The sequence below is a fragment of the Papio anubis genome, chromosome 4 (genome assembly GCF_008728515.1).
Source record: "Papio anubis isolate 15944 chromosome 4, Panubis1.0, whole genome shotgun sequence".
Lineage (NCBI taxonomy): Eukaryota > Metazoa > Chordata > Mammalia > Primates > Cercopithecidae > Papio > Papio anubis.
This window is the reverse complement of record NC_044979.1, coordinates 149,579,311-149,600,278: the sequence shown is the minus strand read 5'-3', so window position 1 is coordinate 149,600,278 and position 20,968 is coordinate 149,579,311. Positions and strand designations below refer to the sequence as shown.

Genomic DNA, 20,968 nt, shown 5'->3' with positions numbered 1-20,968 from the left:
TAATACAACACAAAATAAAGAAACAATAATAAACACAAAATAAAGAAATACCTAAGACCGGGTAGTTTATAAAGAAAAAGGTTTATTTGGGCTGCAATTATGATGGCTGAAAAGTTCAAGATTGGGCATCTGAATTTGGTGAAGGTCTCAGGCTGCTTCCACACATGGCTGAAGGTGAAGGGGACCCAGAGATTCCATGGCAAAAGAGGAAGCAAGGCAGGGGGAGGTGCGTGCCAAGCTCTTTGAAACAATCGGCTCTCGCAAGAACTAATAGAGTGAGAACTCACCATTGAGGGAGAACATTAATCTATTGTAGAGGGATCCATCAGCCCCATAACCCAAACACCTGCCATCAGGCCCCATGTATTAGTCCGCTCTCACAACGCTATGAAGAAATACCCGAGGCCAGGTAATTTATAAAGGAAAGAGGTTTAATTGACACAGTTCCCCATTGCTGAGGAGGCCTCAGGAAACTTACAACCATGGTGGAAGGCGCAGGAGAAGAGAAGGCACCTTCTTCACAGGGTGGCAGGACAAAGTGAGTGCGAGCAGGGGCAATGCCAGATGCTTATAAAACCATCAGATCCCGTGAGAGTCACTCATTATTATGAGAGGAGTGTGGGGGAAACTGCCTCCATGATCCAGTTACCTTCACCTCATCCCGCCCTTGCATGTGGGAATTATAGGGATTATAATTCAAGATGAAAGTTTTTGTGAGGACACAATGAAACCATATCACCCCACATCCAATATTGAGGGTCGAATTTCAACATGAAGTTTGGAGACAACAAACGTCCAAATTATAGCCATGAATATGTGTTCAGAGATGGGATATCTCATGATTTTAACTCTATAAACCCAAACTTGGTTTAATTATGGTCTTGGAAGACAACAGCCTCCTGGAAAAAGTGAAGTCGATTTTTGTTCCCTATTATGGAGATGATATAAATTCATTGTAGAATTTCTTAAAACTATGTATAAATAGAAACAGTTAAAATATTGAACAGTATCCTAGTGTAAATATTTTCCTATGATCATTTCCTGAATATTAGTAACATGGGATAAAGTTTGTAGAATGTAAAACATTTTATAGTTATAATTATCATTTGACCATGCATGCAAACTATATTTCAGACACTAAAAATGATCAGAATTAAATATTTAATTCCTAATCAGAATGTACTTAAGCAAGCATGTTTCCTTCATGTTCTCAAAATAGAAGAGAAGATCTCAGGCATGGAAGAAGTTACAAAGAATCAGATAGCAGGGGCAAGAGAAGGAGTTCAGGGAATGCTTTCTTCAGTACCCACTTTGCCCCATGTACATTTCTGCATAGATAGCCTGGGATAAACTTCCTGGAGAACCAGGCTTATGGAAGAAGTGCTGATGGATAGAGCTAGAAGCAAATCAGTCTGCTTAGCACTGTGATCATACCAACCATAAAGAACATCTTGTGAAAACTTGACTCCCAGCATTTATTTTTGCATTCTTGTACTTGTTTGTTCTTCTCTGGCAGCATTCAGTTGATGGCTCAAACCTTTTGTAGCATATTAAAAGGGGAATAAAATATGCAGTAATACAGACTTTGGGCTAATATATTTTCAAAAGTGTTGCATGCCTCATTTCTCACGTAAATTCCTAGGTTGCATTCAGCCTTCAGAGTATCATTCATATTCATGATAGAAAAGAGAGATAATATTTATTACCTTCAGTGCTGGTGATATTAAGCGCTGTCCAGCATCCGTACCCAGGACTGAACCAAAACATTTTCTTTCTGAGCTCCTTCACTGAGGAAAAGTGTTGCTAATTTAATTAATTAACCCATTTCAATCAATTTCTTTCTTCATGTCTTTCACTATGGAGACTGCAATTTTCAGCATTTGAATTCTCAGCCTACCCGGTAGTTAGGGGTGGTCATGGAATCCAGTTCTGGCCAATGAAATACAGTCAGAAATTCCTGAGGAGGACTTTCTTTTTCTGGAAAATAAAAAATAAGACAGAGTCTCATAAGGACAAAGCTTTGTTTTTTGCTCTCTTTCCTGCCTGGAGCTGGATGTAATACCTGGTAAATCAGCAGCTGTCTTCCAGCCGTGAGACAAAGGCAGACATGAAAGACAGTGGAGCAGGCACATGCAAAGAGCCTGATTCACTGAGGACATCCTTGAGAAGCTGCACCCAGGTTGGAAACTCTATGTCTGCACTTCTATTTTACAGAAACATAAGCCCCATACTTGTTTAAGCAACCACTGTTGGTTATTCTCTTCCTCAAAGCTGAGTACATTCCTGATACCTTATTTTTAAAACAGTCACTTTTTCTAATGCTGAACTCTGCTCTATGTAAGCAATCAGACAAAACTGTGTCCACAGTTAAACAGTGTCTAGACTCACCTCTTATTGCACAAACTAGACTAGTCTCCTTGAGCTCTCATGTAGTGTAAACAGCATTTAGAGTTAGTCATTTAATCCTTAAGATGAAAATTGGATTACTAACAAATAAAATATTAGCTATACACATCCCATTGGCTATATACAGAATTAAAACTATATCCAACATAGCACACAATTTTTGGGAAATGCATGTAGAATGGACAAAACGAGACCAATTTTTCATGAGCTTAACCGAGGTCACAACACTGGGTCACTGGATAAATAATTTAAGGTTATGCTGTCATATATTAACAAGCAGGAGAGACAGGTCTTTCACTAGGTTTTATCAGACAGATTTGAGGCAGTTCTAAACAAAAGTGTGAACAATCTAAAAGGTAGAAAACAAACAAACAAAAAGAATTCAAAATGACAGTGTCAACCAAATGATAGTCTATGTATGAAGTGACTATATTATGATGAAATAATGATATTGTGTCTTGATCAATGTTTCTTATTTCAAGTACTTTCTTATCCATTGTATGACTTTTAACTATCGTATTACATATCTATTGATGCCTAACAAATTACTTTAAAATTTAGGGGCTTAAAACAAACAAAAAAATTTTTTCACAGTCCCTGTGGGTCAGGAGTTGGGAAGTGGTATAGCTGGGCATTTCTAGCTTAGAGTCTCTCATGTGTTTATAATCGCAGGTGGTTAGTGTCTCTCAAGGTGTTATCTGAAGGCTTGACTGGGGCTGAAAGGTTTGTTGCTAACTCCCTCTCATGGCTGTAGGCAGGTGACCTCAGTTTTTTGATGGGAGTTGACTGCAGGGATAGGTCCCTTGCCACTTTGGTCTATCCATGAGGCTGAGTGTCTTCATAGAATGTCATTTGGTTTCCCCAGAGTGAGCATCTAAGACAGAACAAGAAGAGGCCACAATTCCTTTTAAGACCTAATTTCAGAAGTTAAACATCATTACTTCCATTTTATTCTGTGTGTTAGAAGCAACTCACTAAATCCAGCTCACACTAACGGTGGGGGGGCAGTATTATGATGCACCTTCTGAAGACCTCTTCTGTAAAAGAATTTGTGAGCATATTTTAAAACCATTAGAACTATACTAGTTTGAGGTTATAGATGGAGAAGTTTCCTACTTCCAAAGGGCAAGATTATAACTTATTTTGCAGGTAGAAAGAATATAGGGCTGTATTTTGTTATCTTGAAAAAAAAATCTAATCTCCTCTCTTTAACAGTAAATGACTTTCAAGAGTGGCTTCTGTTGGTATTAAAGAAACATAGGATGTTAACATGGAATCCAAATCTCTTGTTTCTGGTGAAGTAAAATTAAGATCATATTGGATTTTCTCATTTCCTTATCCAAAGTTATACTGCATTTATGATAAGTATACTTTCACTTTTGAAAAAAAGAGTTTAAGCAACTCTACATTTAACTTTTATTTTAAAAAGAGGAAATACTTGATTCTAACAAATGATTTTTATGAATGAACTTCACATATGTATGGGTGTTTTCCTTTTGGATTGCCCTAAAAGGTTGAGAGGACTTATTTGGTATTCCTTAGCATCATTCTCACTCATTTTTAAAAAGGAATTTTGCAACCCAGAAAATGGCTAGTAAATGCACTCTTATACACTGTGTCAAGCCCTGGGTACTAGGTAGCATCCTTAAAATGTAACAAACCTGAACATATGGGCCCAGTCCTTTAGGAACCCACAGGCTACACACTGTGGCAAAAATAAAATCCAACCGCTTGGCACTTGTTTCAGTCACTTCAGCTACTTTGTCAGTTTTCTGCTTCAAAACTCTTGTTCTTTGGCTATATTTTATGAGCTAGAACTCCAGAATTCTGCTGGGGTTTAGACTTTATGGAAACCAAACTTGCCTTACCTTTATATGAGTAAAAACACTGGACTTTAAACTTGCTGCTTAAACTCTCTGTGCTTCAATTTCCAGATGTGTAAAATAGTGATAATAAAACTTCTTGTGATTGTCATAAATATTTAAATAAAGGAGCATACTCCCTCAAGATGTTTAATGAATATTCATATTGCCCTGTCTCTACATTCTTCTTAATCTCATTGCAGACTCCCCTCAGAATAAAATTTGAAATCACTTTGTCTTAGTTCTTGCAGGCAGCTATAGCAAAGTACCTTAGGCTGGATAATTTGTAAACAACAGAAATGTATTTCTCACAGCTCTAGAGGCTGAAAAGTCCAAGACAAGGCACCAGCTGATTCAGTGTCTGCTTCAAAAAGGGAGCAAGGCAACTGCCCTCAACCTCTTCTATAAGGGCTCTAATTCCGTTCATGAGGGCAAAAACGTTATGGCTTAGTTACTTCCCCAAAAGTCCCACCCCTTGATACTATCTGATATAATTTGGATAAGTGTTCCTGCCCAAATTCCTGTTGAATTGTGATTCCCAGTGTTGGAGGTGGGGCCTGGTAGGAGGTGATTAGATCATGGGATTGGATTTCTCATGAATGGTTTAGCATTACCCTATTGGTGCTGTTTTCATGATAATAAGTGAGTTCTCATGAAAGCTGTTGTTTAAAAGTGTGTAGCACCTCCCCCTTCATTCTTTTGCTCTTGCTCCTGACACGTAAGAATGTCTGCTCCCCCTTTGCCTTCCACGGTGACTGGAGGCTTCCTGAGGCCTCCCCCAAGGCAGAAGCCACTATGTTTCTTGTACAGCCTGTAGAACTGTGTGCAAACTCAACTTCTTTTCTTTGTAAATTACCTAGTCTTAGGTATTTCTTTACAGCAATGTGAAAATGGACAAATACACTATCACTTTGCGTATTACATTCCAGTATATGAATTTGGGAGCAACACAAATGTTCAGACCACAGCACCCTTTTATTACCTTTTATAGACTCCATCAAATGCCCTTTGCTGCAGTCCTGAAGTGCCCTAGGTAGAAATTGTTTGATATCAGGTACATAAAGTTTTCAAAAGGAGTAGAAGCTGAGAGTAAGAAGGTTACACTGACAGGCGCCAAATGTAATAAAAGATATCCCACACTATAACTTGAGATATTACTCCAAATGTATATTTGGTTTGAGTTTAAACTCAATCAGCGTTTCTAAAACGGATGCCCATTATATACTTAATGTAGAGCACTAAGAAATTACAGTGGGCTGTTTCACAAAACTTTCCTGATCCCCTCTTTCCACCAACTCTTCTAAATGTGAGATCATGGATTGGGATTGCCCCATGTGAGGGCTGAGGAGTGAATCTAATACACATAGACACATACACATATCACACACACATATATGGATATATAATGTGTGTATACTGTATATACCTACACATATTCCATATTTGTCTATGTATGTGTATATATGCAGATGAAGTCACTGATGAAACATTAATCAGTGTACTTTGATAACAAGATAATTATTTCTAATTAAGACAATGAATCCTTTCCCAATTAGTTTGGTGGCTTTGTGGAGTTTTGTTTTGTTTTGTTTTTTAAAGAATGTTAACATTAGTTGTCTCTTTTTCCTTTTCTAATTTCTAAGGTGACCACTGAATGCTGGAGTCCATTTCATTATCAAAGACAAGCTGAACCTACAGTTGATGAAATGGTGAGACTTTTCTTCCCTGATATAACTATTGAAGTGGATTTCCCATCTCTTTTCCAATCATGTTAATGCCACAAGCACTGTTTTCTATGGTTCTTTATTACATTTGTTTTCAGCTGCCACATGGAAGACTCTCTAAAGAATATAAAAAGAGACTTGTCCTTATTGAGTGGTTTTCTGAACTGAAAGGACCATAAGGCATTTCCTTTAAAGAAGGATAGGTTGTTATATAAAAAATTTTCCATAAAATTTAGCAACTTTTCCAGAGATAGGAAAAAATTTATAATGTTAAAAAGCATTATCTTCTGATTTGGGGGAAATAGGTGCTATCTCATGTTTCTGAGAGAAGTGTACATCATTGTAGCATTGCTAAAAAAAGAGAACTTGGAAACAGTATGAGTGTGTGATAACAGGAAATCAATTAATTAATTGGATTATAGTCCATAGAATGAAATATAATAAAACCATTTTTTAAAAAGTCTTTCTGTGTGCCAGCAGTCCCTTATGATATTAAAATCACATCAACTGCCTTCTTTTCCTTGTTCAGATATTGCTAAACAGAGGTTCATGGAAAGGACATGGTTTAGAAGGTCTGGCAAATTTCCAGGATATTCACGTACATCGCCAAGTATTATAGCATTATTGATATGAAACAACTATAAGTCCTATTTGTAGTTCTTGTTCTAGATGGTTTCGGAACACGACAAGCTAATGTTTGCAACTTATTTGACTATTGTTTCCCAAAATGTAATCGTAATTTTGTGACAAATAACTACTCTTGGTAAATCATCTTTCTTTATGTAGGTATGAATACGAAAGTTGGTTTTTTGTTTTTTTTTTTTTTTTTTTTTGAGGCGGAGTTTCACTCTTGTTGCCCAGGCTGGAGTGCAATGGCACCATCTCAGCTCACCGCAACCTCCGCCTCCCAGGTTCAAGCAATTCTCCTGCTTCAGCCTCCCTAGTAGCTGGGATTATAGGCATGTGCCACCAGGCCCAGCTAATTTTGTATTTTTAGTAGAGACGGGGTTTCCCATGTTGGTCAGGCCGGTCTCGAACTCCCGACCTCAGGTGATCCACCCGCCTCGGCCTCCCAAAGTGCTGGGATTACAGGCGTGAGCCACTGCGCCCGGCTGAATACGAAAGTTTTGATATCTTTATTTATAGCTGTCTCTCCCCCAATATTATTAACATGTTATTAACATCTAAGTTTTTATAATAGTTTTCTTTTCAACTATTTTTTTTTCTTTTTGTCTAAGAGATGTCTAAATTGTGCCAGGTAGGCGGAAGAGGTGACGGAAAGTTGTGATTTAAGTATTACTTCTGTTCCCTAAAAAAGATTTATTGAGCTCTGCCCTTGCTATTTCACATGCTATCTAAGTTCTTAATGACTAGTTAAATGTCAAAGAGCTGTGGGAAACAAACAAATGAAACTCAGTCAATACAAAAAGGACTTTCAGATGAAAATAAAGCTATACATTTGGGAGGATTATGAAATGCCTTAATTAGAAACAGAAGCAAGAGAACTGGATGGCAGGAATTGGATCTACCACCGACTGTGCTCTTAGGCCTCTAAACTCGTATTTCTGCATTTCCGTTTCCACATTTTTAAAGTAAAATGTTGGACTAGAGAATATTTCTTCAGACTCTGATCATCTGTGATTAACAGTAGGTCATTCCCACTTTTTCCTTGATATTTTTTCTAAGGCACAAGAATTTATGTAAAGTAACAAAAGAAGACACTTATCTAGTCAAATGTCCCCAAGGACATGTGAGGAACAATGAATTCCTATGATCCAATCCTTCAATTTAAAGATGAAGGGCTGAAGTACAGAGAGGTGAAGTGGCTCACTCAAGTTCACATGGCTAGTCACAGAGCAGATTTTCAAAGCAGAACAATCATTCGTCCGCATGCAAGGGCAGGTTCTTACTCCAAGTTTCTTAATATTTCTTGTGGATTTGAAATTATAAATACTAGATAAAAACGGTTTTTTTTTACTGTGTAATTTTCCATCCATAGCTCGTCTTCTTGCTAAGAATCCAATAGATACTTAATAAAAATTAATTTGCATACTGGCTCTTAAATTTCCTATTGTTCATAAATTTCGGTCAGCTAGGAGGTGTACCCAAAAAGAGAAATGTTCTTATGAGTAGTTCTAGAAACTTCTTCAAAATTTCAGAGCAGAGGATATTACACAGGAAGTAAGAAAGATGTGGCTTCTGTGGCCTTTTCTCTTAAATCAACACAACCCCCATTTGCAACTCTGGTTTGTGTAATCCTGGCAACTCCCAGCTAGCTTGGCAGTGTGTCCACATTCAAAGACTGACCCTCAGCTATAGGTCAGTGAGCAAAAAGCAGTCTTGGCTTCCCCTGCCGAAGTGGAGAAATGGCCGTGACATTGCGACTTCATTACACTACGGAAAATTGGGCCTGTGTGGCTTCTGAAAGACTCATTTCTGTTTTTACTGTGTTCTCAGAGGGCACATTATTCCAAGACCAGACTTACACATGTCAAAATCTGCTTGAGAGGAAGGAGGAGCTAGAATATTATATTAGGACTTGAAAGGGTTTTAGTGTTTATATAGTAGAATTAGACTATTACATAAATGGCGTTGTTAGACATCCTAAATTATACTGCTTAGCTTCTTAAATACCTGCTAATCCTCTAGCCAAGCACATTTCTCCTCCCTATTCCCACCTTATGCAATCTTTCCTGCGAATAATCATTGAATTTTATTTGTAGTTCTCATATGACACACATCAACTTTTTCCTCCAGATGTATTTTTGGCCAGCTGTTCAGATTGAATATATTCATTGATGATACGGACTCTAAGAAGTGATATGTGTGAAACAGTACTAGAACCCCAAAGAGATCACCTTGCAGTGAGGGGGACAGGAACAGAAACAGATGACTATTTTTCTTAGTATTCATGTTAAGCAATGTGCATCACAGGCAGACACAACGTTTCATTCTTCTTTGCACCTCCCATAGATTAGGTCCTCAGTAATAAATTAGGTCCTCATGTGATAAACGAATAAATAAATGTCTTATAAGCCTTCTAGGAGAATATATTTGATTTTGTTAACTAATTCATTCAGTTACTCATCTATTCGATGACTTAAAATTTTGCCTAGCTTTATTGTAAGTGCTTATCCAATCTTAGTTTAAGTTCAGTTTCTATCACTGAAAAATAATAATTTTTAAAATTACAATGATATATGAATATCCAATGTCAACATGGCAATTTTCCCACCAACTGTAATTATTTCTTCAATCAATATTTCATTTGCATAAGTAAATTATCTTAAATCATCTTTTAAATTAATTGTAGTTCCAAGAAAGCAATAAAATAAACCTCTGAAGTGAAATGTATTTGTTTTCATGTGTTTGCATTGATCAATTCTAGTTCATAATCCCATTGGTTTTATTATTGTCCATTGAGTTTCTAAATATTTATTGATCATTGTGACCTTAAAAATTATCTTTTTAGAATATTTTTTAGGTCATGAATAGAGACTAGTCACTTTTATATAGAAGAAAATGAAGATATAGATTTAGGAGTTTAATAATTCAACATTTAAAACCTCTTCTTTATTTTGTTTTTAACATGAAAGTAGCTCTCTTCTTCCTGTCTCTAGGCACCTTCCCTTTCAAGTGGCTAAGAACAAATTCTCCGTAGAAAAACTGAGTACTTCTGTCCTTCTTAGCAAGGATAGATTGGATTATTGAAATCTGCCTTCTAAATACATTTTGTAGTTTATAGAATTTCTTCCTACATGTGATGGCTCACGCCTGTAATCCCAGCACTTTGGGAGGCTGAAGCAGGAGGATTGGTTAAGGCCAGGAGTCCAAGACAAGCCTGGGCAACATAGTGAGGCCTCATCTCTACAAAAAATAAAGTAAAATAAATTACTGGGCATGATGGTGCGTGCCTGTAGTCTCAGCACTTTGGGAGGCTGAGATGGGAGGATCACTAGAGCTCAGGAGTTCAAGGCTACAGTGAGCTCTTATCGTGCAAATGCACACCAGCTTCCAGCCTGGTGGACAGAGCAAGACCAACACCCGTGTCTTAAAAAAAAAAAAAATTTCTCCCAATTATGCTAATTACAGAACTAACACATCTTCATTGTAGAAAACTAAGAAGAGTAGAGTATATAAAGAAAGAAAAAGGCCACATATAGTGGTATTTATACTTTTTATACAAATTTACATTCTGGTTTTTCACTTAATACATGTGAGCATTAAAAAATTTCTAAGCCCTGTGCATACACTGGCACAGTTTTAATAATGAAACAATGAGTCATAAGACCAGGAAACTTAGAGAAAACTGTCAATATAATACATATGAAACTACTTGAAGTTTTAGTTTCCATTATAGCTTTCTTTAAAGTTAAACCAAAATATCAATTTTTAAAAATCTCCATTTCTCCTGTTGAAGAAATTATGTGAAATAGACATCAAGTTATTAGGATTTGTTATTTGAATACTTGTTAAATATGACACTAGAGAGGAAAATTTTTCTAAATCAGAAATTAAGAAGAAAAGTAAGAACAAAGTGTTTTCTGTTTTGTTTTGTTTTGTTTTTTGCTTCATTCAAGTCTGACATGTTATTCAGCTACCTTTTCATTAGTGGAGTGAAGAGGACATAATTCAGACAGATATGCAATCTGGGTTTGGTTAGTCTCCATAAGTCTAAATTTTCCTTCTGTAAAAGGAAGTGATAAAATCAGGAGAGATTTAAAAGCTTTAAATGTCTTTCCAGCAAATATGTGTAGGTATATACATACATACACACACATATATTTATATATTTCCTTCTTAATTATGTATATTTAAGAGGATAGGCCTATAAATCTGAAAGTGTCTACCTGATACTTATCCTCTGTTTTGGAAAGTCATATTTAACCTCCAAATAAATTCCCTGAATTTGGTTGGTCTTAATTTCACTATCAATACTAGATAACTAGTAATTATGCTGACATTTAAAGATCTTGTAAGAAAGAACATTGGATTAAAAGTCAGAATATTTTATTTCCATCCCAACTCTATTATTAATAAATTATCTTTCCTTGAGTAAGCCTCTTAACTTCTCTGAGTTTTCTCATTTTTTATATACTCTGGTAGACTAGATGTCTAATAATTTCCATCCCAACTCATAAAATATGATTGTAGAACTAATCCAGTTCAATAATTCAGTGATGCTATCTTCTAAAAATTATTCTTTAATATTAATATTCAAGCAAAGTGTCAGAAAATGAGATATATTTAACCAAGTACTTCTAACAAAATTTTTATATTATTTAAGGAAGCGTGAGCAAAATGAACTAAAAGATATTTCTATTTTTGACATAAATATATGAAATATATAGTATATACATGTTAAATATATACATATGAAAAATTACATTTACATTCACATATAATTACCAGTTCGATGGAAATTTACATCTTTCAAAGACTACTCTAAATTAGAAAGACAAAAGTGAAAAGAAAATCAATTAGAGACTTGACAGTAGTATCAATGAAAGAAAATTCAACTCGATTGGTAACAACAGAGATGGAGAAAAAGAAACATTCAAGATACATTAGGCCAAACTCTTAGTTATGGAATGTGCACTTGGTGGATGAAGACGGCCTTCACTGAGTTGAAGAAGATGGGATGAGCATCATATTCGGAGCATAGGTCTAGAGGTCAGTTCTGATTGTGCTTAAAAATTGTTTTAAATACATAGCTGGATATGTGAGTCTGAAGCTCTGCAGAGAGGCCTGGGGAAAGAAAGAAATTGGGAGTCATTAGCACATAAGTGGTATTCAAAGTGGTGTGTATGCATGCATGTACATGAGAAGAGAAAGATGGTGATATCAGATAAAAGGCCAGGGTTAATCCTTAAGTAATTTCAAAATTTAATTTCAAGGAAAGGAAGGTGTCAGCATATAGGAGTTATAGAGGGAAGGGCCAAAAAAAGTAAAAGGAAAATCAGAGGAACACGGTGTCACAGAAGCCAAGAAAAGAGAGTGTTTCCAGCAGGTCACTGTGGTCGACATTGCTGAATGTCAAGTAGTAAAGGAGTTTAAGAATGGCTCATTAGATCAAAAGGACAATTTAAAGGGAATGGTAAGATGAAAGCTGATAGATGAGATAGATTAAAAGGATGAGAAGTTAATAGAATTACAGAAAGCATACATAGTTAACGTTTTTGAGACAAATGCCTAGGATAGAAAAAGTGGTAAAGAAAAAGATGGTGAAGTAAAGATGAATGACATAAGGCACATTTGAATGCTATTGGGAAGAGTCCACTGAAATGGAAAATCAAAATTCAATAGAGAGAGAGAGGAACAAAACTGTAAACCAAGTTGTGTCATCCTCTGATTAGATATTCCATATTCTTCAATCTGCTCTACAGAAGCCTCCTGGAAGGATCTCTGTTATTCTCTGGGCTCATCTCTTGGTACTCTTCCTTTCTTTCCCTTCATGGGCACGTACTAAGCATTCTTCCAGGGATTCCAGCTTTAGAACCTTTGCAAACTGTATTGTGTTCCAAGACTTCTCTTCTCTCTGCTATTTGCCTGGCTGACTTTTTCTCTTATTTAAGTCTCAGGGGAAATATTCTTTCTGACCAACTGCTGAATTCTAAACCCTCTCTAAATCTTCACATATCTGGTTCCTTCTCATCATTCAGGCCTCAGCTTTAGTATCTTCAGTGAAGTTCCTCCTGATCAGTAAATTAATAAACCCTCCTTTTGCATCCTCACTCAATCACCCTGTTAATTATTAATATAGCATTTCTTATGTCACATTCTTATGTTTATATACTTGTTTATATGTTTATCACCCATCACGTCCCTCTAGAATTAGACTTGATAAAAACAGTGATCTCATATTACTTCCTCTATGCCATATCCCCAGAATGTGAGAGAGTGCTTGGCATATAGTAGGTGCTCAACAAAAGTTTATCAATTTGTTGAATGCTAGGTTTAATTTATGGGTCAATCTTCTTAGAACACATTTAGAATTTAAAAGTCATGTTACTGTAAAACAATCACATTCAGTACAAATATGTAGGTAATAGATAAGAGAAATGAGATAAATAGTGTTATCATTTGAAAAATATTTTAGAGGATTTCTTTTTCTTTCTTTCTTTTTTTGAAATGGAGTCTCACTCTGTCGCCCAGGCTGGAGTTCAGTGGTGTAATGTCGGCTCACTGCAATCTCTGCTTCCCGGGTTCATGCGATTCTTCTGCCTCAGACTCCCAAGTAGCTGGGATTACAGGTGCATGCCACCACACCCAGCTAATTTTTGTGTTTTTAGTAGAGACGGGGTTTCACCATATTGGCCAGGATGGTCTTGATCTCCTGACCCTGTGATCCACCCACCTCAGCCTCCCAAAGTACTGGGATTACAGGCATGAGTCATCGCACCTGGCTGTATTTTTAATCTGAATACATTTTCTTTTTCATACATAGTTTTAATGATTCTATATCTTTTATAATAATATTACCTCTAAATTTCATCCCTTGGATATATAGTACCTATTAACAAGAGGAGGTTGTCCAGACATACTTTGCTATTAGAAAGTAAAGAGTCTAGTATCAAAAATGTACTATGGATACTCCATTGTGTACATAAAACATGTATAAAATTAGGATTGTATTTACATTCAGTACATATTAAGCCATGTACAATCTAGACACACAAGATTTAAAAAAATAAATAAAATGCAGTAGACTAATGTCTAGTAACTCAAAGTGAATAAAGATACAAAAAATAACAATATCATGATTTTAAAAGGCTATAATAGAGTGTGAACAAAATAATGAAAGGTCAGTTTGTTTTAAAACCTCTAGGCCATGAGATCTTACTTATCTGAATTCAGATACCTTCCAAATGCTTTAGTTCCTCTTGGGGGAAAATCATTTATACAAAGTTCCGTTTCCCTGGTATACAATACCTTTCTCCACATTAAAGCCTTTTTCACAAAGGGAAAAGAGAAGGTGATTTTTGTTGCCAGTGTTTCAGTGGAACAATTAAGTTTTGGCCGTAACAAGAAGTTGACGTAAGAGTAGAAGCACAGCAAAGAAAAAATGGTTGTGCAATGTCATCTTATTATTTCTGAAAGGGTCTAAAGAGTAGAAGATGGCCTTTCCTAAGTTGTAAAGCGTCTATAAAACCAAGTAACTCAGAAAGCACTAAAAGAAACACTGAGAAATAATACAAAAAAGTAAGCAATAGAAATTGTGTTGAACAGAGCATGGCCTTTGGAAAGAGAGGGAAGATTTTGCGTTTCTAAGCATATCTCATCACAGTCCTTTCTGAAAGATTAAAATGATTTCAATATTTTTCCATTTATTTAATGCAAAAAGGTATGGCTTCCTCTGACAAAAAAGTCACATTTCCTACGTAAGTGCTATTTTGCAGAGACAGAACAACAAGTTTATGCTGGTTGTTCAAAGTCTATCATAAAGACCAAAGATAATAGCTGAGTATAAGGATTGGAAATGTTGCATGCCAGATATTCTTTACTTCCAAACATTTATTTGGGCTTATAGTCTCTTTCAAAGGCTTGGAAAGCATTATTATAAATGTCTCATTCAAACACTAATGAGGAGGCAATATTCACCTTTTGAAAATTGCAGTGTCTTTGTAGATGTTATTTATCAGCTGTTCAATGGAAAGAATGAGACAAAAGCAGGTGGAGAAATATTTCTGAGTAGAACTTTCTGGATGAAAAAGTATTCCTATATGTATTACATCACATCTAGTGAATTCAACAGAGCACAATGATTTTATCAACTCATGTAAAACTTAGCACACAAAGAGTTAATTTCCAAAGTATTTTGAAATCCTTAAGAGGAACTATCCTTAAGATAATAAGTAAAAGCTATATAAGTACAAATTCAACCGTAAACTAGTGGGAAACATTCCTGAATCTTTTTAAAGAAAACAAGAGTCATTAATGCAATGTTAATTATATTTTATCCATATTTTGTCACAATAAACAAGTGACACATATACTAAAACATAATGTGGTATGCTGTGGCTATCTTTTGTTTCACTTAGTGCATATCTTCTACAAAGCAAGAGGCTATTTTTTTTTAAAGTATGTTATTTGAAAAATTTTCATACTTGAAACAAATGCTGTTTGCCCACAAATTTCTAAAAAGAAAATGAAGACAATTTACCTTCTTCTTTATCTAATATTAGCAGGTAGACTTTGCATACTATCGGTCTATTCCAACACTAGCAAATAGCAACTTTGAACCTCTTGTTCCATCTATATTACACTGCAAAGATCTTGTTTTTTTCCACTGTTTCACAGTGGGCAGGAGTGAGTCATTTATAGATATTTCTGAATTCAATCCATTTTGCTGTATTTTGAAGTAAAAAAAAAGTTGGTAAAACCACTCTGCTTTAGTATGACTGGACAGTTGTAACGTATTTCACAATTTTGAACCCAAAAAATGTGGTGTGCTTTCAAGTTATTGCTTAAATGGACTCAGGCTTCAGGTTTTAAGGTCACATTATTAATTTTTCCACATTTATGATCTCAACATATTTTATATTTAATCTTTTGTGCAGAATAATTTGTCTTTACCTTGAGCTGTGTTTGTACTAGGCCATAAAATCGGGCGGTGACCCTGTGGAATCAATGGGGACATTAAAGCGACTACAGAAACTGGTTTGGACTAAGAAAGCCAGAGTGCAGAGTCTGGATGAGGTGAAACCGACATTAATAAACCTCCGTAAGTAAGAACTCAATAAGCTGTTACAATTCCTTTGAGAGAGAACTAAGGAAGCATATATTAATGAAACCCATTTTGATAAGGTCTTAAGATAATCATTAAACATTGAGGATTGTTGTTATTGCCAAGTTATTTTGAAACAGACATCCCCATCTATTCCTGAATTTTACCCCGTATTTATGCCTCACCCCATTTCTCCTCCCCTTCAAGACCAGGCTCTGAGACAGAGTGAGAGAGAGCAATGGAGGAGGCTCAGCAGTGTCCACTGTTCCCATTCTTTGGCCATAGAAAACCATATATTTGAATTTCGATGTAAGCATAGCAAATTGGTGTGTCCATGGCATGCAACTTTGATTTTCATTTATTTATTTTTAATAGCATGTCTTAATTAATCAAACTCTTTTTAAAATACTCATTAAACATTTGGATTTAAAGGGATTCCATGACATAGAGCAATTGACTCTGGGTGATATATATTTCTATTTTCTGTAACTGTTTTCTATATTACTAGAAATTTCATCAGAGTCTTTGCCACATTGTGTAAATATAGATCTCACAAATGAACTTTATAGTATTACAGATATGCCTTTTTTTTTTGGTTTTGTCGTTCTTGCTTTTTAAAAACTATTTCACTATGAGACACACTGCATGCATAAATCTCATGGCAGATTGGTATTAAAATAGACAATTTCAGAATGCCAGTAGGATTTCAGTCCATACCCACTGAGATTTCATTCTTTTATGTAAGGCATATAATTGTATTTGTTTCCTTATAATTCTTTATTATACACATGACCTTAAAATTAAACATATTTAATAATAGAAACATAAAGGTGCATTTTTTAAAAAATTATATTTTTTTCTCAAATATCTTTCAGCATATTATTTGTATGTGGCCTCCATTCATTCCAGTGAGATAGACTTTAATCAATAGTTATGGTTTCAAACATGTCAGAAAAATGAGACTTTTATAAAACAAAAAATTTTGTATAGCAAAATAACTTACTTTTTAAATAAATGCTGCTGTAAATAATTTTGTAAAATTGAATGACTTCTTGGTTTATCCAGTGCGCTTCATTTATTTCTCTTATAGAAAGGGAAGAATTATAATCATAGTTTTTAACCCATTTCTTTGTCATTCAGAAGATGAAGGTGACACATTGATTTCTTGTTTGAAATTAACCAAGTCCCAAGAAAAGAAAGTGAGTAGTGTTAGCACAAGGAGGAAGGAAGAAATGGAGATCAGATTGGATACTCTTTCTGCATCACTGGGCAGATCTAGCACTTTAAATGACTGCAACTTGGAAGATAAATTAGCTTGGTATGAAGGTGAAGCTTACATGTGGCATCAGTGGAAGCCTTTTCCTGAAAACCCTCTCTGGACATGTGTTGATTTCCAAATAGCACAAGTTGGACCCTGGGGCCACTGCTCCTCTTGTATTCGCCACACACGTCTCAAGTCTTCCTGCTCAGATATGGATCTTCTACATTCATGGGTAAGTTTGCAAGCTACGGAAATGTGTCATCTTATCTGGGGTTTTGTACTGTCGGGAAAGAAACAGACAGCAAAAGTGCTAATCAGTCAAATTTATCAGTGTCAGAAAAGTTACCAGAGCAAAAGTTGTCTTTCCAAAAAACAACCAAACTCTTGTGACTTTTACCCATGTTAACATTTCAGATATTCATTTGTGCACAAATTAATGACTGCATAAAATGTTTCCAGGGATTTCTTTTTGATTGAAGGAAGACTTTGTGTGTTGACTGAGATCAAGAAAACGTGAAGTGAATTGTCTAAATTATTGCAATTATAATGAAATTTCACTGAAAAATAATAGCTAATTTTAATGAGCATTTTCTTTGAGCCTGCCATTTTCCTAAGCATTTTGTATGTATTATCTGATTTAAGTCTCACATCAACTCTATAAGGTAAGGACTTACGTTATGAAATATTACCTTAAGAAATATTATTTCCGGCCGGGTGCAGTGGCTCACGCCTGTAATCCCAGGACTTTGGGAGGCCAAGGCGGGCGGATCATCAGGTCAGGAGATCGAGACCATCCTGGCTAACACGGTGAAACCCCGTCTCTACTAAAAATACAAAAAAAAAAAAAAAAATTAGCCAGTCATGGTGGCGGGCACCTGTAGTACCAGCTACTCGGGAGGCTGAGGCAGGAGAATGGCGTGAACCCGGGAGGGGGAGCTTGCAGTGAGCCGAGCTTGTCATCCAGCCTGGGTGACAGAGCGAGACTCCGTCTCAAAGAAAAAGAAAAGAAATATTATTTCCCTTCATTTTACAGTTGAGAAAATGGAGGCATAAAAAGTTAGCAACAGGTGCAAAGTCAGACAGCTAACAGGAGGTAGAGCCAAGACCTACGACCTAGGTCTTGCTTTTAGCTAGAGATCCTGCTTTTAGCTACTGCATGAGAGTGTTTTCCATATACTAGGGCAGACTCTAAGCCTATTATATGATACATGAGAAACAGTATGCTTTCTGGAGTCAAACAAATTTGGATTTGGATTCTGGCTGTGCTACTTTTTTTTTTTTTTTGGCTTGGATAAGTTATTTAAACCTTTTAATCTTAATTTTCTTAACTAAAAAATGGAAATAGTCAAGAAGCTAAAGTCAAATATTATAAATCTTCTAGTACTTAAGAGTGGCACTTTTTTTTTTTTCAATTTCATTGTAAATTGCTCAAGGCATGTTTTATAACTTTATTTCGCTGCAGCTCCTGGTCATGTGTGTTTTCAGTGAATGAATGGGACAATTTTGTGTATCCAGGTAGCCTACTCTACCATTTTCCTCAAAGAATCAGTTTCTTCTTAGACAGAGGCTACATTTTATAACATATTAGAGGTCTCTGAAAAGGCATATTTTCTCTCGGAACTTTTTTTACCTTTTAAGATTTGTGCATTAAATCTCCAAAGACTAGAACCAAAGTAACTTGTGTTTGAAGTATCATGGTAAATATAACAGGTGTCTGATAACAGACTTAGAACTGATGAAACTGACCAACACTAATCATTTCTAAATATCTCTCCTTCTTGTTTTTTTATTTTTAATTTTTTTATTATACTTTAAGTTCTAAGGTACATGTGCACAACATGTAGGTTTGTTACATATGTATACATGTGCCATGTTGATGTGCTGCACCCATTAACTCGTCATTTACATTAGGCATATCTCCTAATGCTATCCCTCCCCCCACCCCACGACAGGCCCGGGTGTGTGATGTTCCCCTTCCTGTGTCCAAGTGTTCTCATTGTTCAATTCCCACCTATGAGTGAGAACATGTGGTGTCTGGTTTTCTGTTCTTGCGATAGTTTGCTGAGAATGATGGTTTCCAGCTGCATTCATGTCTTTAGTCTTCATCTTCTTTCCTGGGACTGCTGCACTTTGCAGGTTTTCTCTTAGAGTAGCTTCTTGGAGAGTAGCCGATAATATAATTAGGGCATGCTTCTGATGACTCCTTCTGACAGCTTCAGAAGCAGGATCAAGGCTGATGGCTCCTTGGCAAGTGGCTAAGCTGTCGTATAGGCATCTGAACACAAATAGAGTTTCCTTCAAGAATAAAATCTGGACTCCCTATCTTGGCATTTCTGGATTTCATCAGTCTGGACTCAATCTAATTTTTCAGTCTTGTCTGTGTCCCACCCCCACCTTATTGATTTCCTATGCCGAACTGCCAAACTGAATGATTTGCTATTCCTAAAGGCTGTGTCACACTTTCTTGCCTCTATCTTTGGACTGTGTGATGGCCTCTGCCTGGTATGTGAATTCTCTCTGTTAGAACCCATCCCGTCAACCCTTAGACTCAGATCAAATACTTCATCATCTAGAAAGCTTTTCTGGGTAACACTAGACAGAAGTTGTCCCTCCTTCCTTTGAACTTCTACATTATTTGAGGGCATTATTCTTTCAGTACATATTCTTGAAACACATCCTGCCACCTACTATTTGCTACTCACAATATCAGGCACTGGAGATACACAGCCAGATGCTATCTCCACTGCCCTCATCTTCATAGAACTTACCATACTCCACTTGTGCTGGAATTAATTCAGTATTTGTATATTTCCGAGGAATAACTTATCTTTGTATCCTCCATAGTTCCTATAATATAATGGGCCCTCAATAAATACCTGAACAATTGGCCATGTGTGGTGGTTCACACCGATAATCCCAGCACTTTGGGAGGCCAAGGTGGGGATCAATTGATCCCAGGAATTCAAGACCAGCCTGGGAAACAAAGTGAGACCCTGTCTCTAAAAAAAAAAAAAAAAAAAAAAAGAGTAAGCATTTTCTAACATGAAATGCAGAACAGAAAAAAATAAATAAATAAATATCTGGGTAGCACTTGTTGCCTAAATAAATGGAGCTTAGAAACCAATGGACTTTGTTTCCATAGATCCAGATAAAGCATTTCTTCTTGTTTTTCTAGCTGTTCTTATAGCCAAAGCTTTCCTCATTCTAGTAAATCCAATTCTACATAAATTAAGTTATTTTGTACATGTGAGTGTTTGTGGATGTGTGTAGATGTAGGGAAATACACAATAGTCATATTTTTCTTTTTTATTTAGGTAGTTTTGTCTATTTTAATATATAACTTAACGATTAAGTGAGTTTTATCTGCAGAAGGTCAAACATATCTACAGAATGCTCAGAATTTCAGATGATAGTGTTCAGCATTCGTGACAGAAAAGCCTCAGTAGACTTGGAGAGGGGGTTCAAGAGCATGTTAGAGTTAAATTGGTTTGGTAAACTTAATGAGACCACTAACACTCTGGGATTTGAGACACTAAAGTGAAAGAAGTCGGATGAGTGCAAATTATTATTTTTGTATTCTGCACATATATTCTATAACAACAAGTGAAAAATATCCAGTTTCATTTCAGCAGAGCTGGTATTTTTTTCAATAGTAATTGCAGGGTTATTATTTCGGTTATTTAACTTTCATATTATAGAATGTAAAGAAGGCAGTGTTGGGGTTTGAAAAGATGTGCTTCTGTAATGAATGTTACTTACCATTAATGGCAAGTAGTCAGAGGCGACATTTTTGCAATTTAAAAGGGTAAGAGTGTGATTATATTTTAAAAAATATATGTGCCAAGATATGCAGATATGATGGCGCTGGGCCTAAACCCCACATTTCATGGGAAATGAATCCGATCTACAAGGACACTAGTTTCTCCTTGACTTCAAAAATTTTAGGAATAGTACATTCTGGTGTCCCTCTTTTTTTTTTCTTAGAAGG

General features: G+C 35.9%; 1 protein-coding gene across 2 annotated transcripts in view; it reads left to right on the top strand.

Moving 5' to 3' along the window:
• Positions 1 to 20,968, top strand: part of LOC101023944 (SAM domain-containing protein SAMSN-1) — a 133,426-nt gene that overhangs the window by 17,775 nt on the left and 94,683 nt on the right. The window contains exons 6-8 of one of the 2 annotated variants that reach the window (XM_031665670.1): positions 5,912 to 5,977; positions 15,590 to 15,716; positions 16,860 to 17,755. In XM_031665670.1, coding sequence (XP_031521530.1) covers positions 5,912 to 5,977; positions 15,590 to 15,716; positions 16,860 to 17,386 — 720 coding nt within the window. In that variant the 3' untranslated portion in view covers positions 17,387 to 17,755. Of the gene's footprint in view, positions 1 to 5,911; positions 5,978 to 15,589; positions 15,717 to 16,859; positions 17,756 to 20,968 lie in introns of those variants that run through there. The other variant, XM_031665671.1, reaches the window with a different exon arrangement.